At 39.3% G+C, this 16,624-nt stretch overlaps 1 protein-coding gene across 2 annotated transcripts in view; it reads right to left on the reverse strand.

Annotated features, from left to right (window-relative positions):
- Positions 1-11,408: 11,408 nt before the first annotated feature.
- Positions 11,409-16,624, reverse strand: part of LOC126161914 (uncharacterized) — a 96,233-nt gene continuing 91,017 nt past the window's right edge. The window contains exon 4 of one of the 2 annotated variants that reach the window (XM_049918075.1): positions 11,409-14,064. In XM_049918075.1, coding sequence (XP_049774032.1) covers positions 13,628-14,064 — 437 coding nt within the window. In that variant the 3' untranslated portion in view covers positions 11,409-13,627. The remainder of the gene's footprint in view (positions 14,065-16,624) is intronic. The other variant, XM_049918076.1, reaches the window with a different exon arrangement.

The following is a 16,624-nucleotide window of genomic DNA, read 5'->3' on the forward strand; positions in this document are numbered from 1 at the left end:
TCTGTCTTAAAGCTTCTCCACCAAGGACATTGGGGTATAGTGCGTACGAAACAACTTGCTCGTCAGCACTGTACTTGGTTCGGAATCGATGCTGCGATTACGAATATGTGCTCTTCTTGCATGGCGTGTGCCGCACAACAATCCGCACCGCCGCGGAAATTCTTTGCTTGGCCGAAAGCCGCTTCCCCTTGGCAACGCTTACACATAGATTTTGCTGGTCCATTCTGGAATGCTCGATGGTTGGTTGTTGTCGATTCCTTCAGTAATTTTCCTTTTGTTGTCCGGATGTCTTCCACGACGTCCTCTGCCACCATCCAAGCGTTGTCTGCTATCTTTTGCATTGAAGGTCTTCCGCAGACTATTGTTTCTGACAATGGTCCACAATTCATGTCCGCAGAATTTCAGTCATTCTGCAAGGCCAATGGTATTCAACATCTGACATCCGCGCCGTTTTCGCCTCAGTCAAACGGTGCCGCTGAACGATTGGTCCGGACTTTCAAGTCACAGATGTTGAAGTTGAAAGAGTCGCAGTCTCGGGAGGACGCGTTGTTGCTCTTTTTGTCTTCGTATCGCTCTCAGCCCCGCGATGGTAGCTCGCCGGCTGAGTTGCTTCACGGTCGTCCTCATCGAACCTTGATGTCTTTGCTGCATCCGCCGCATCAGGTTCCTGTGCAGCGGCAGACTCCTGCTTTTGCTCCAGGCGACGTTGTATTCTATCGCAACTATCGCGGTTCACGGCGTTGGCTCGCAGGGCGCATTCTTCGCTGCCTCGGCCGCGCGATGTATTTGGTATTGGGGGCCTCTGGTGAGGTGCGTCGGCATCTCAATCAGCTGCGCCTCAGTCGTCGCCTGGGTTCTGCCGCTCCCCGTCTGCTTTCAGCGACGGAGCCGTCCGGTCAGCGCCCTGGGGACCCATCTACTGGCTCGCCTCATCCCCAGGTGTTACCGACGATGCCTTCCATTCTGCCCCATGGCGTCGCACCGCCGCAGCCGCCGCTGCAGCCGCCGCCGCTGCCGCCCGCAGAGGACGCTTCGCTGCAGCCGCCAACCGCCTCCCTGGGTCACGCGCCGCCGATCGCTTCCCGTGACCAGCTGTCCTCCGCCCTGGACCTCTTGCCCGCTCCGGACCACATGGCGTCATCGCGCGTCGGATACCCCGACGCAATGGAGGTCGACCCTTCGGGCCCTCCTGTTTCATTACGGGCGCATGCGCCGCATGTTGACGTGCACCCTGGAGTAGGTTTCCAGGCGTTTCCTAGCTCCCCTCGGACCGAATGGCCGGGTGCGGGTGGCACAGCCTCGCCTGTTGTTAGGCTCCCCACCTCATCGCATACGTCAACATGGGGCCCTCCCCACGGCGGGCGGAAGCCTTATAACACGACCGTTCGCCGATTTGCGGGGGAGGAATGTGGTGTCACCGCCAGACACCACACTTGCTAGGTGGTAGCTTAAATCGGCCGCGGTCCATTAGTACATGTCGGACCCGCGTGTCGCCACTGTCAGTACTTGCAGACCTAGCGCCACCACATGGCAGGTCTAGAAAGACGGACTAGCACTCGCCCCAGTTGTACGGACGACATTGCTAGCGACTAGACGTACGAAACCTTCCTCTCATTTGCCGAGAGACAGTTAGAATAGCCTTCAGCTAAGTCCATAGCTACGACCTAGCAAGGCGCAGTTAACCATATCTGGAGAGAGTCTTACTTGTATTCATCATAGAGATGTACCACACAAGAGAATAAAGTTAAGTATACGAGAAGCTCCGTTCTTTTCTTATTAGCATTCATTAAGTATCCTGTTCCAGAACTCACGCCAGCCGGCGTGTGTGTACGCGTGCCTATCGGTAACCTCACCCTGTGTCTAGACTGTCTTGTATAGACACAACAAAACACAGACAATATTAATAGTCAAATCAGGCTTTTTGCAGATGATGCAGTTATCTATAATGAAGCTGCATAAATATTCAGTCAGGTTTTGTTAAGATTTCAATGTGGTGCAGAGATTTGGCAACTTGCTCTAAATGTTCAGAAATGTAAAATTTTGCACTTCACAAAATGCAGAATAATGTTGTATCCTATAACATCAATTAGTCACTGTTGGAATCGGCCAATTCATATGAATACCTGGGTGTAAAACTTTGTGGGGATATGAAATGGAATGATCACATAGATTCAGTTATGGGTAAAGCAGGTGGTAGACTTCGATTTATTAGTAGAATACTGTGGAAGTGCAATCAGTCTACAAAGGAAGTTGCTTACAATTCACTTGTGCAACTGGTTCTAGAATATTGGTTGGTTGGTTGGTTGGTTTGGGGAAGGAGACCAGACAGCGAGGTCATCGGTCTCATCAGATTAGGGAAGGATTGGGAAGGAAGTCGGCCGTGCCCTTTGAAAGGAACCATCCCGGCATTTGCCTGGAGCGATTTAGGGAAATCACGGAAAACCTAAATCAGGATGGCCGGACGCGGGATTGAACCGTCGTCCTCCCGAATGCGAGTCCAGTGTATAACCACTGCGCCACCTCGCTCGGTCTAGAATATTGCTCAAGTGTGTTTGACATGTACCAGACACAACTACCAGGGGATACTGAACATATACAGAGAAGGGCAGCATGAATGACCACAGGTTTTTTTTATCTGTGGGAGACTGCCACAGAGATATTGAACGAACTGAACTGGAAGACTCTTGAAGACAGACGTAAACTATCCCGAGAAAGTCTATTAACAAAGTTTCAAGAACTGGCTTTAAGTGATTACTGCTCACATATGAAGCATGAGGATGTTGTTGTTGTGGTCTTCAGTCCAGAGACTGGTTTGATGCAGCTCTCCATGCTACTCTATCCTGAGCAAGCTTCTTCATCTCCGAGAAAGTAGTGCAACCAACATCCTTCTGATTATGCTAAGTGTATTCATCTCTTGGTTTCCATTTACAATTTTTACCCTCCACACTTCCCTCCAATACTAAATCTGTAATCCCTTTATGCCTCAGGACATGTGCTAGCAAACGATCCCTTCTTTTAGTCAGGTTGTGCCACAAATTCCTCTTCTCCCCAATTCAATTCAGTACCTCCTCATTAATTAAGAGATCTACCCATCTAATCTTCAGCATTCTTCGGTAACACCACATTTGAAAAGCTTCTATTCTCTTCTTGTCTAACCTATTTATCATCCATGTTTCGCTTCCATATATGGCCACACTCCATTCAAACACTTTCAGGAAAGACTTCCTGACTCTTAAATATGTACTTGATGTTAACAAATTCCTCTTTTTCAGAAACACTTTCCTTGCCAGAGCCAGTGTACATTTTATATCATCTCTACTTTGACCATCATCAGTTATTTTGCTCCCCAGATAGGAAAATTCATCTACTACCTTAAGTGTCTAATTTCCCTCAGTATCACCTGATTTAATTACACCACATTCCACTATCCTCATTTTGCTTTTGTTGATGTTCATCTTATATCCTCCTTTCAAGACACTGTCCATTCAGTTCAACTGCTCTTCCAGGTCCTTTGCTATCTCTGACAGAATTGCAATGTCATCGGCAAATCTCAAAGTTTTTATTTCTTCTCCATGGATTTTAATTCTGACTCCAAATTTTTCTTTTGCTTCCTTTACTGCTTGTTCAATGTACAGATTGAATAGCATCAGGGATAGGCTACAACCCTGCCTCACTCCCTTTTCGATCAGTTTCCTTTTTGTGCCCCTCGACTCTTACAACTGCCATCCTGTTTCTGTACAAATTGTAAATAGCCTTTTGCTACCTGTACTTTACCCCTGTCACCTTCAGAATTTGAAAGAGAATATTCCATTCAACATTGCCAAAAGCTTATTCAGTATTGCCAATGCTAGAATGTAGGTTTGCCTTTCCTTAATCTATTTTCTAATATAAGTCGTAGGGTCAGTATTGCCTTGCATCTTCCTACATATCCCCAGAATCCAAACTGATCTTCCCTAAGATCAGCTTCTATCTGTTTTTACATTCTTCTGTACAGGATTCATGTTAGTATTTTGCAAATGTGACTTGTTAAACTGATAGTTTAGTAATTTTCACACCTGTCAGCACCTGCTTCCTTTGGAATTGGTATTATTATATCCTTCTTTTCACACATCATACTCACCAGCTGGAAGAGTTTTGTCATGGCTGGCTCTCCCAGGGCTATTGAATATTGTCTACTCCTGGCACCTCGTTTTGGCATAGGTCTTTCAGTGCTTTGTCAAATTCTATATCTCCCTTCTCATCTTCGTCTACATCCTCTTCCATTCCCATAATATTGCCCTTGAGTTCATCTCCCTTGTATAGACGCACTACATACTCCTTCCACCCTTCTGCTTTCCCTTCTTTGCTTACGACTGGTTTTCCATCTGTGCTCTTGATATTCATACAGCTGGTTCTCTTTTCTCCACAGGTTTCTTTAATTTTCCTGCAGGCAGTATCTATCTTACCCCTACTGATATATGCCTCTACATGCTTACATTTGTGCTCTAGCCATCGTTGCTTAACCATTTTGCACTCCCTGCTGATCTCATTTTTGAGATGTTTGTATTCCTTTTCACCTGCTTCACTTACTGCATTTTTATATTTTCTTGTTTCATCAATTAAATTCAATATCTCTTCTGTTACCCTGGGGTTTCTACTAGCCCTCATCTTTTTACGTACTTGACCCATTGCTGCCTTCACTATTTCATCTCTCAAAGCTATCCATTCTTCTTCTACTGTATTTCTTTCCCCTGTACTTGTCAATTGTTCCCTAATGCTCTCTTTGAAACTCTCTACAACCTCTCGTTCTTTCAGATTATCTATGTTCCATCTCCTTAAGATACCACCTTTTTGCAGTTTCTTCAGTTTTAATCTACAGTTCATAACCAATAAATTGTGGTCAGGGTCCACAATAAAAACCTGGTTCCTAAATCTCTGTCTTACCGCAGATAAACTTGTACTACTGTGGTAGGCGTGGGCTTCATGTCTATCTTCGCTACAATAACATGTTCACTATGGCGTTCATAGCAGCTTAACTGTGCTTATATTTTTTTATTCATTATTAAATCTATTCCTACATTACCCCTATTTGATTTTATATTTATAACCCTGTATTCACATGACCAGAAGTTTTGTTCCTCCTGCAACCAAATTTCACCAGTTCCCACTATATTTAGCTTTAACCTAACCATCTCTGTTTTTAAATTTTCTAACCTACCTGCCTGATTAAGGGATCTGACATTCCACGCTTCGATTCATAGAATGCCCATTTTTTTTTCTCCTGATACCAATGTCCTCCTGAGTAGTCCCTGCCCGGAGATCCGAATGGGGAACCAAGAGGATGCCATCATCATTTAAACATACAATAAAGCTGCATGCCCACAGGAAAAATTGCAATTGTAGTTTCCCCTTGCTTTCAACTGTTCACAGTACCAGCACAGCAAGGCTGTTTTGGTTAATGTTACAACAGTCAATCATCCAGACTGTTGCACCTGCAACTACTGAAAAGGCTGCTGCTCTTCAGGAACCATAAGTTTGTCTGGCCTCTCAACGGATACTCCTCTGTTGTGGTTGCACCTATGGTAGGGCTATCTGTATCGCAGAGGCATGCAAGCCTCCCCACCAACGACAAGGTTCATGGCTCATGGGGGGATCATGAGGATAAGTTTAGAATAATCACTGCACACACAGAGGCATTCAATCAATCAATATCCTCACACTACAAATGTGCATGGAACCTGAAGAAACATTATTAACTGATACAATGGGCTGTACCCTCGGCCATGCACCTCAATGTGGTTTGCAGAGTATAGTTGTAGATGTAGATGTAGATGCACAGACAGAGTATGAGATAAAAAATGATGAAAAAAATTTTTTTCATGTTTTAGAATTAAAAATTAACAATTTTTGAATTTTTTCTTCAGTTTTAGTGTGTACCTTCACCTCTTGCCATACTTCATGATTCTAAGTCAACGGGAAGTACCCTATATGCATGTCATGAGTGAGTTTGTGAGTGCCAAAACACATGACATAAAAGGTCATATCTTTTGATTGCACTGACTTAGAAGCTTATTTTTTACACTGCCAAGAGGCCACAGATCTTAATTTTTGATACAAATTTCAACTTGATTTGTCTACCTGATCCTGAGAAAAAGGAATTTTAACAGCTGAAAGGATAAACAGACATACAATAAAGTGGTCCTATATGGAATCCGTTTCAACTGGTTGCGGTATGGAACCCCAAAAATCATGAATATAGGTGGAGAGACAAATGAATAATGAGGTAATGAAACTTTGAAATCAATTTATATGAAATGAATCAAGTGTTAGTTAACACCTTGTCATTCCAAATAGTCATAAGGCTTATACCCACTCGAACCAATTATTACTAGAATTTCACAATGTATATTTACTATCAAAACAGTACGTTTTCAAATACACTATTTTGTGTCTTCCCCACTTCAGGGACACAGATGAGCCCATTCATCTGGGACCAGGGGCATCCCTCTGCTCAAACTGTGTCTTATGTTTCCTTTTGTAGGAACAGTATCTATACATTAATATAGTAAGTGGTAATTTATTATTTCTCTTAACATCCATTACTAAGTAATATTACATTTGGTAATGAGAATGGGCAGGGAAATTAAATATCATTATCTTGTTTCGATCTGTACTCCCCAAGACACTTTACGGCATGTGGCAGAGGATATACTGTGTCCCCCTTTTCTGTTCCGGTTGTGAATGGTTCATGGGAAGAATAATTGTTGATAAGCCTCCATGTGAGCCATAAGCTCTCTAATTTACGTTCACTATCCTTTTGTGAGAATTACACTGTAGGAAGCAATACATTGGCTGATTCTTCTAGGAATGCAAACACACTTGGAATTTTAACAGTAAACCACAGCATGTTGCAGAATGCCTCTCTTGTAGCATCTGCCACCAAAGCTGCGTGAGCATATCTGGGACACTATTGCATCTAACAAATGAACCTGTGGCGAAACACAATGATCTTCTTTGGATATTCTCTCTTTACTCTGTCAGTCCTATTTGGTACAGATCACAGACTGATGAGAAATATTGAAATTTCGATTGAGAAATATTGAAATTTCGATTGAATGAGGGTTTTGTAATTGCTTCATTTGTGCATAGACTACACTTTCTGAGGATTCTTTCACTTAATCTCAGCCACATATCTGCCTTACCTGTGATCAGTTTTATGTGGTCATTCAGCTTTAAATTACTCAGTATGCATACTCTTGGTATTTATAGATGTGATTGGTTCCAGTGATTGTTCTGCACAATTGTGCAGTTATGCTTTACATGATTTTCTGCCTCTTTATCTGCAGTACATTATATCTGTTTATGTTGAGGATCAATGGCCAATCCCTGCACTAGTTGCCAATTCTATGTAAGTCTTCCTGCATTTTGCTACAATTTTTAAGTGTTGCAACTTCTCTTCATACACTAGTGTGAAACAAATCTGTACCTTTGTGATGTCTATCCAGTAATACACCTAAATCCAATGAATTGTTCAATACCATTCATATTACAATGATGTATATTTGAAATTTCATTTATCATATTATTTTTTTACCTTTATATTTCGACAATCTGCTTCTTTACATTTTCACTTTGTCTCTGACAACATTAATTATTCAATGAAGACAAATTTGCTTCCTTCGCCTTTTATCAGTAGATAAACTAACTACAAATTATAATAATTGTATTTAATATTATCTAATCATGTACTCTTTAGAAAATACGTTTGTATTCTGAATAATATTTTGTACATTAAGGATATCACAATCTTATTGCAGTGTCCTCTAACACCTCTTTTTACCATTGAAATGTAACATCCTTGTTTACCTTATGATTTTTGGGGTGAGTTGAAGAGAGTGTAAGTGAAGTGATGAAACGGATCAGACATGAGGAGTAAGTAAGGGGCTTTTCTCCATTGTAACTATGTAAAACATACTTACTGAAATTCTATGATGTGTAAAGATATTTATATTCAAAAATTGTTTTGTATATGTTGTTAGTCAAATGTATGAGAAGTGGTTCTCAAAAGCATTTATTTCAAAAGTCTACAAGTTTATCCAGCTACTTTTTACATAATTGAACAAAGTCACATTCCAGAATGATATTTGCACTCTGCAGCGGAGTGTGCACTGATATGAAACTTCCTGCCAGATTAAAACTGTGTGCTGGACCGAGTTTCGAACTCGGGACCTTTGCCTTTCGTGGGCAAGTGCTCTACCAACTGAGCTACCCATGCATGACTCATGCCTCATCCTCACAGCTTTGCTTCCAGCAGTACCTCGTTTCCTACCTTCCAAACTGTACAGAAACTCTCCTGTGAACCACGCAGGACTAGCACCTGGAAAGTCACATTATTGACAGGACTGATTGCAAGAATACCATACAATGATCCATCGTTATCTGGAGAATATTTTGTTCTTAAGCATATTAAGACCAAGGCCTGCGCAAAGATCATTCCCCCAATTGTTTTAAGAATGGCATGCCGAGTCAACATCATCATAATCATAATAATATAATCATCATCAACAACAATAACTACAACAACAAGAATTCAAGAAGAGTATATTTTGTGACTTCAGTTTATTGCAACAAACAACACAAGTGCTGCCTGTCTGCAACCTTGCTTCCCAGAGCGTAATACTACACACTTCTAGTCAAGAAACTAATTTTCTGTTCAGTTAATTACCTTAGTGTTTACTGGACTGAGGGAATAGGGCTGTTACGTTTGTTTTTGTTTTTGATGGACAATGTGAATTGTTTCATTTTGTGTATTTTTCTCCAAATAATGATGAGACTTATTTTCACCACAAGTTGTCCTCCTTACATGTTCTCCCAGAACTGATCCAAATTATCCTAATAATTCAACCAACTTTAAGAAATTCCCATTGTTGTAAGTAAAGAGTTTGAAGTTTGTCTTACTGGAAGACACTGTCAAGCCAAAAAATGAATATCCGTTATGAGACATTCGGTTACACCTTCCCATTTCTGGGATCCCACATTTAATATCCACAGAATTTGTGCCTCAACAGTACTGCCAGATTTTAATCTTCTGGAGAGCTCCGCCAAATTTTGGTGCTATTCTAAGTGCACTTGGGACCTATCAAGTCTAGCTAATGTCTCAGGAATGTGTTGCCTATTGCAGTAACCAGCTGAAGTGAGTAATATTTTAACGTTAGGGTTGCAGAAACAAAAAACCACATCTGCGCTTTCAGAATAAACTACTCATTTTTTCTGAACAACTTCAACATTGCACAATGTACAATTGTAAGTTTTAGAAGTAAAGCAATGATTGGAATCATTCCTAGTATAGCTGTCATGTCCAGTTGCTTGTTTTGTAGGGCCTCTTTTGGCTAAGGTTGTCCTAACAAAATTGCCTATTTTGTTGGGCCATTTTCTGAGATTTGAATCAACAACATAACTTTTAATCTGAGTTTGAGATATGCAGTTGCTAGACTGAGTTGGAACAGTTTTGCATTCATTAGAGGGCTTGCACTCAATGTCCAATTTACCCTCTAATACTGAAGGCACATCTTCACTTACCGAATGCTTACACTGTTTTATGTGTGCTTCTTCATTCATCCCTAGATAATTTTGATCAACACTATCTTTAGTTTGAAAAAACTTTATTTGAAGAAAATTTTATCTACATTTTTCTTTCAGTTCGTTTTTCCCTATACTGTTTGCCTGAGAGGCACTTTCTGCCATCAGACACTGTAAGGGCTTACACTATTAGCAATATAGACTAATGAAAACATGGTGTGTCACAGTGAGACAGCCTTTTCACATTACCCACTAATCCCCAGACTCTGTAAGTTGAGTCAACAAATACTAACTTTTAATGAAATCATTGCTGTTGTGTTTACTGGACAGCCACAACAGGAATGCTGCAACAGGATACAAACTTTCTTTACCTACATGATCACTGCACAAAGTTAATAATAAAAATAAACAGTGTGTGGCAAATGAAATATGTTTCTAACAAGCACAGCACATACAAATCTCTATCAGTGACATAAACCACAGTTCAACCACTTTGCCCCACCTCACTCACAACCATAATGGATGATAAAAAAAGTTTCCATTTGAAGGCTGTACAGTCCAAAATCAGTCTGGTAATCAGGCAATATACCATGAGCGTAGAGGCAATCATACCATTGGTGCACCAGGTTGAAGATACTCATTTCACAAAACACTGTGTCCTGTTGCATGAAGAAGCCTGTCACTGTCAGCTGCACAGTCTCATTTGACAGAAATCGTTGAACTTTCAATGCCTTTCAAGGGACTGAAGACATGATAACAGGATGGTAAGAATCAGGACATAGGGCAGGTGATTGAGTGTCTCCACTTTGAGATGGTATAACTTCTGCATCATGATAGTCCACAACGGTGGTTTTTGATAAACATGCTGTCTCATATACATTCTTCACCCTCTGATCGATGTCTACCAATGTTTATCATGCAGCAGCCAATAACTGAATAACAGCACATTGTTCCTGTTTGGTTGTATTTGATAATAAATTTGCCATAGTTCATGTTTCCACATTTACAACACACATCGGAAAGACATGAACACTATGCTAATCCGGTGACTACATCTTGGTGCTTATATAGCTGCATTGGAGTTGCACTACATTGCATATACACTGCAATAACACCTTCAAATGGAAACTTTTTAATCAGTGCTTGTATTAGTTGTAGACCATTAATAAACAACCGAGAAAGCAGAGTTTGCAACATGGTCATGGAGACGGAGTGGCAGTATCATGACCAGCACAATAGCAATCAGCATAGCTGAGAACTGCATTGTTGGCAGTATTACCAGAGCTTCCCCTGTAGAAAGTGGAATGACTTACACATAATGGCTTTATTTGTTGGAAAACAAGTGTATAAATTGCCAGGACCTATTTAGTGTGCCCAAAGTATACAAAGGAAAAACAGTTATGATCAAATATTGAGAAGGTCCTCACTCCGACATGCACCGAGCACAATTTATGGCTTGAAACAGGCAGTTTTGAAAGCACTTTCATCTATTGTAACAAAAAGTAACAGTCAAATACTAATAAGGTCGTTGGAATGCAAAAAGTTTGAAATACGACAAAACTGAATAAGCAGTTCATGAAGTGCACATTAGTTGCTTTAGCTCCGAAATACGGTTTGACAGGTTTTATTTATTTATTTATTTTTTTAAATGATCTGAATATCAATATCTGCTGATTATGTCTTTAAAAACTGAGAAAGAAAAGAAAATGAGGGAACGTCAAACGCAGTTACAGATGAAATAGAAAAAAAGAATTTAGAGAAGAGTGGCACAAAGAGCAATGTAAATGGTAATAACTTGCAAGTCCAAAGGAGAGGGATTGGGGGAGGGAGGGGAGGGGGGAGGGGTGGGGGTAAGGATGGCATGCATTTTTTCACTTATAAACACTGCTTGATCACAATGTCTGGGTTCAAAAGACTATGGCATATGGTGGGCAGCTCGTATTTTACTTATTCCTTACTTATTTGTCACAAAGTTTTTTCTCAGCAATACTGATACAGGTGTTTAAGGTTTCTATATAGGAAATGTTATGCTGTTATATGCCAACATTTATTCACTTGTCACCTGTTTCACAATACTGCATATAATTTACAGTAAGACACTAGATTTTATGAATAGTTCGTATTTCCAATTTATTCTCACACTTTATGAAAACTTTCACTGTCTTGAGAATGAAATTTTCACTCTGCAGTGGAGTGTGCGCTGATTTGAAACTTCCAGGCAGATTAAAAGTGTGTGCCGGACCAAGCCTCAAACTAGGGACTAGGGAGTCTCGGTCTGGCACACGGTTTTAATCTTCCAGTCCGGCACACAGTTTTAATCTGCCAGGAAGTTTCTTTCACTCTCTTGTTTAATTCATCCTTTTGGAGCCATATTAAAATATAGTATTTTGGCTTCCTCAAAAATCTGCTGCCCTGCGTGATGGCTCGATCTGTCACCCCCCCAAGCTGGCCCTGGAGTTGACAACTAATCAGTGTTGGCCATAAAAAAACACACTAACAAATACAAAATTAAATTTTTGGGTGAAATCTCTAAGGCTTTTGAAAACTGGTGTAAGAGAAGGAAATGGATTGTCCCTACTGCTGTTCAATTGCGTACTAGCAAAGGTAACCAAGGAATGGAGGAAAAGAACAGAAGAAGAAGAAGGGCTTTAAAAAGCACAACTGGAAGAAAAGGGGATAATCTGAGTACTGCTTGTTTGGCCTTTGCAGACAGTCTTGCATTCTTAGCTACAATGCAGATAAATCTCCTACATGAGACAGCTTCAATATCTTTTGATATCTATATCTTTTGAAAAAGCAGAGTATATGACAAATGTGTTGGCGGCACCAAAATACATGGAAACTGATTATGGATGAAATAAAAAGAGACTACAAAATTTAAATATTTAGGTGAAATAATACAAAAAAATGCTTTGGACAAAGAAACTAACTTAGCAAGGGCAAAGAAATTGGAGGTGGCTATTAACTTAACAAAAAACCTGTATAGCAAGGAATTTATTTCCATAAACGCACAACTCTGATGTTACAACATTGCCATTAGATCAGAATTCTTTTATGGTTCAGAACACCTTTCATTAAATACAGCCAAACTATTAGGGAAATAGAAGGAAGGGAAAATAATCAGGAAAATCTTGGGACCAACATATGAAACTGGGAAATGCAAATTAAGCAGTAATAAAGAGATTTATGAAAAAGTAGAATGAACATTAAACACGATGAGGAAGAAAAGAGTTGTGTTCTATGGACACCTAGAAAGACTAGATGAAAACAAAATAATAAAAAGAATTTTTAACTTTTTTTGACAGAAACCCAAAAACATCAATGATCTGGATCAAAGGAGTTAAAACAGACCTGAGGGAAATGTAAATAAAGCAGGAAGAAATAAGTAACAGACAAAAGTACAGAACAAAGTAAGAAGTTTCAAAGGCTTCCAGGAGAGAACAAAGAAAAATGACCTGCATAACAGAGACAGAAGAAAAAAGAGAAAAACATGTGGAAAGCGTGAAAAACTACTGGTAAGAAAGAAGACATATGTCATTTAATGTCGTCCTTAGTAGGCCAAACCAATAATAATAATAATAATAATAATAATAATAATAATAATAATAAAGACACACTTACATTTGATGTACGAGTTAAAAGAATCAGTACATATTTTTTTAAAGAAAACATTACATATAATCAAAAATGGAAATGTTAAATCTGGAAGATGCCAGAATATGTTTGGCATAGGTTTTTATTCTGTTATTGCTTCTAATAGTAAGACCATTCCAAACAGAGGATCACAGATTAAAGTCTACTGTGCTACACACGCGAACAAAGTTGACACTCGGCGCGGTGCCTGATGTGAGCGATCGCAAAGGCATTTCTCATTTGCGTCCCTCCCATCAGCCACTGCGCCAAGTGTCAACTTTGTTTGCACAAACAATAATGCCTCTTCATATGAAGGTATTCTAGTTTTTCCAACCACTGGTCCACCTGCATACAAAAAATCTTACACTAAGTTTAGTTACTGTTCTAGTAACATGGTAACAAAACACAAGGAACATATTGCACAAAAGTGGGTGTGTCATGAAGATGCTGCAACCATATTTCTAAGTTCTAACTCCTTCTGCTTATCCAACCGACTAACAGATTTGTTTCCCATTAGATAATAACGAAGTGGTTTCTTAGCCCACTCTGCACCAACAGAATCAATACCAATTCTGTGTGTTTTAACAAAAAGCTCACTTTCTGATATTTTACGACTTTCATTATCTTCCTCAATCCACATCCCTTCCCACAGACTTAAATCTTTCATGTTGCAAGTATGACGATCAATATTCATGCTAATACACAACTTCCCTGGACCATTACATAGTTCATGTGGTTTCATATTGTGGTTTTGCAATGACATTTTTACACTTCCATCGTTTTTTCTTTTCTTACTTTGCTGTCGCTGGAGACACATGTGATTCAATCCTTCAATTGGTTCCAATGCTCTTATAAGAACAGCAGCCCCATCCCCTAAAATAAAGCAACAAAAATGAGTAGGCGATTCAACAATGTCACAGGTACAGAGGTAAATGACATAATTATCAGATAGTTTATCATACAATATAAAAATAACAAAAACAATTCCAATTTATAATTAAGCTGACAAGTCGAGAATTGAAAACTACTGACCAACCTCAATCCCACCTGCATTTTTTATGGCGGTTGTGATAGTTATCTACATTAGACTAGAGAAATTTCTTAGTCAACAAAATCTGTTTCAGAATCAGAATGGTTTTATGAAAAATAAGTCAACTTCAGTAACTGCAGCACAATTACTTGGCAAAATAATAACTGCCAGAGTGAAAAGGGAATATCTTATTGAAGCATTCCTTGATTTCAGAAAAAAAACATCTGATTGTGTTAACATCACTGTATTACTTGACAAGCTATGGAATGTGAACACAATCTAATGTTTCAGAATCAGAATGGCTTCGAGAAAAATAAGTCAACTTCAGTGGCTGCAGCATAATTAATTGGCAAAATAATAACTGCCAGGGTGAAAAGGAAGTATCTTATTGAAATATTCCTTGATTTTAGAAAAAAAAATCACTGTTAACATCAATGTATTACTTGGTAAGCTATAGAATGTGGAGGTTAGAGAAACTAGCTACAAATTTATAAAAATCATACATGAGCAGCAGGAAACAATATTTGTGTAGACAGCCTAAACACATTTTGCAACAGTGTTATCAATGAAATAATTTAGTATTTCAATGAAAGCCATCTAAAATTTTACAAAGACTGCAATAATGGAATTCAAAATAAAGAAACAGAGAAATTATTTACAGGAAACAAAATTGTAAGAAAGTAAAACTGGACAAAAACCTTGAGAATCATGATCCAGGACAATCTGAAGAGGGACACATTTCCAAAACTGAGTGTGTTTGTCATTTAAAAGTAATAAGGCTTACCAAAAACAGTGATAACAAACTTAACATGTTGTTGTTGTGGTCTTCAGTCCTGAGACTGGTTTGATGCAGCTCTCCATGCTACTCTATACTGTGCAAGCTTCTTCATCTCCCAGTACCTACTGCAACCTACATCCTTCTGAATCTGCTTGGTGTATTCATCTCTTGGTCTCCCTCTATGATTTTTACCCTCCACGCTGCCTTCCAATACTAAATTGGTGATCCCTTGATGCCTCAGAACATGTCCTACCAACCGATCCCTTCTTCTAGTAAAGTTGTGCCACAAACTTCTCTTCTCCCCAATCCTATTCAACACCTCCTCATTAGTTATGTGACCTACCCATCTAATCTTCAGCATTCTTCTGTAGCACCACATTTTGAAAGCTTCTATTCTCTTCTTGTCTAAACTATTTATCGTCCATGTTTCACTTCCATACATGGCTACGCTCCATACAAATACTTTCAGAAACGACTTCCTAATAACAAATTTCTCTTCTTCAGAAACGCTTTCCTTCCCATTGCCAGTCTACATTTTATATCCTCTCTACTTCGAACATCATCAGTTATTTTGCTCCCCAAATAGCAAAACTCCTTTACTACTTTAAGTGTCTCATTTCCTAATCTAATACCCTCAACATCACCCGACTTAATTTGACTACATTCGATTATCCTCGTTTTGCTTTTGTTGATATTCATTTTATATCCTCCCTTCAAGACACCGTCCATTCCGTTCAACTGCTCTTCCAAGTCCTTTGCTGTCTCTGACAGAATTACTTAACATGTAACCAGCAATAATATAATACTAGAATAAAGTCAAAACATCACACAAATAGGCACAGAGCAACCTTACATGAAATTAAAAAAAAAAAAAGTACTCCGGGCTAAGCTGTAGCAAGTCAATGTCCTACTTAGAAATCTCACAGACTGCCCCACTACCAAATTGAAAGATCACCTTGAACAAATTCTGACTTAAAATATATTTTATTCTCCAAATGAGTTCTTTGTCTTCATACAAAATAAATAAAAATGTTATTTCTTGCAGATACTTCAGCTTCATAGTATTAAGTAAGTCACAATACACCTGAGATAATTGGAAAAAAACTGTTTTCTCTGTTCTTATAAACTAACAAAAGTGAAATATTTAGCAATATTAAAAATATAAAATGTATCATTAACTCAAAATTGTAATATTACACCTGCATATATATCACAGCCCTACTTTGGTAAACTGCAGTTCGTATATCCTAAACTTCGGTATCCTTACCTGGTGCATTCAGAAGAAAAAGCTGTACGATGTCCTGAAACCTTATTGTTACTGATTATTTGATGTAGAATAAATATTATTATTACTGTGATGTACAAGGTAGAATCCAAAATTTTCGGGACTGGTGCTACCATCTGGAAAGTAGGAGTAGTAGATCTTTGCACTGCTAGGTGGTGAGAGCTGTATATCTGATGAGTCAGTGTGCAGAGTGGCATTCGGCCAGGAAGACGTGTTGCGCGTCCACAGTGGTAATACTCTGTGTTTGGTGTGTGGTGATTTTATGATGGATCCTCAAACAGAACAGCGCGTGTGTATCAAATTCTGTGCGAACCTCGGGAAAAGTGCTATGGAGACCCTT

This window comes from Schistocerca cancellata, chromosome 2, assembly GCF_023864275.1.
Source record: "Schistocerca cancellata isolate TAMUIC-IGC-003103 chromosome 2, iqSchCanc2.1, whole genome shotgun sequence".
In the NCBI taxonomy this organism is placed as follows: domain Eukaryota; kingdom Metazoa; phylum Arthropoda; class Insecta; order Orthoptera; family Acrididae; genus Schistocerca; species Schistocerca cancellata.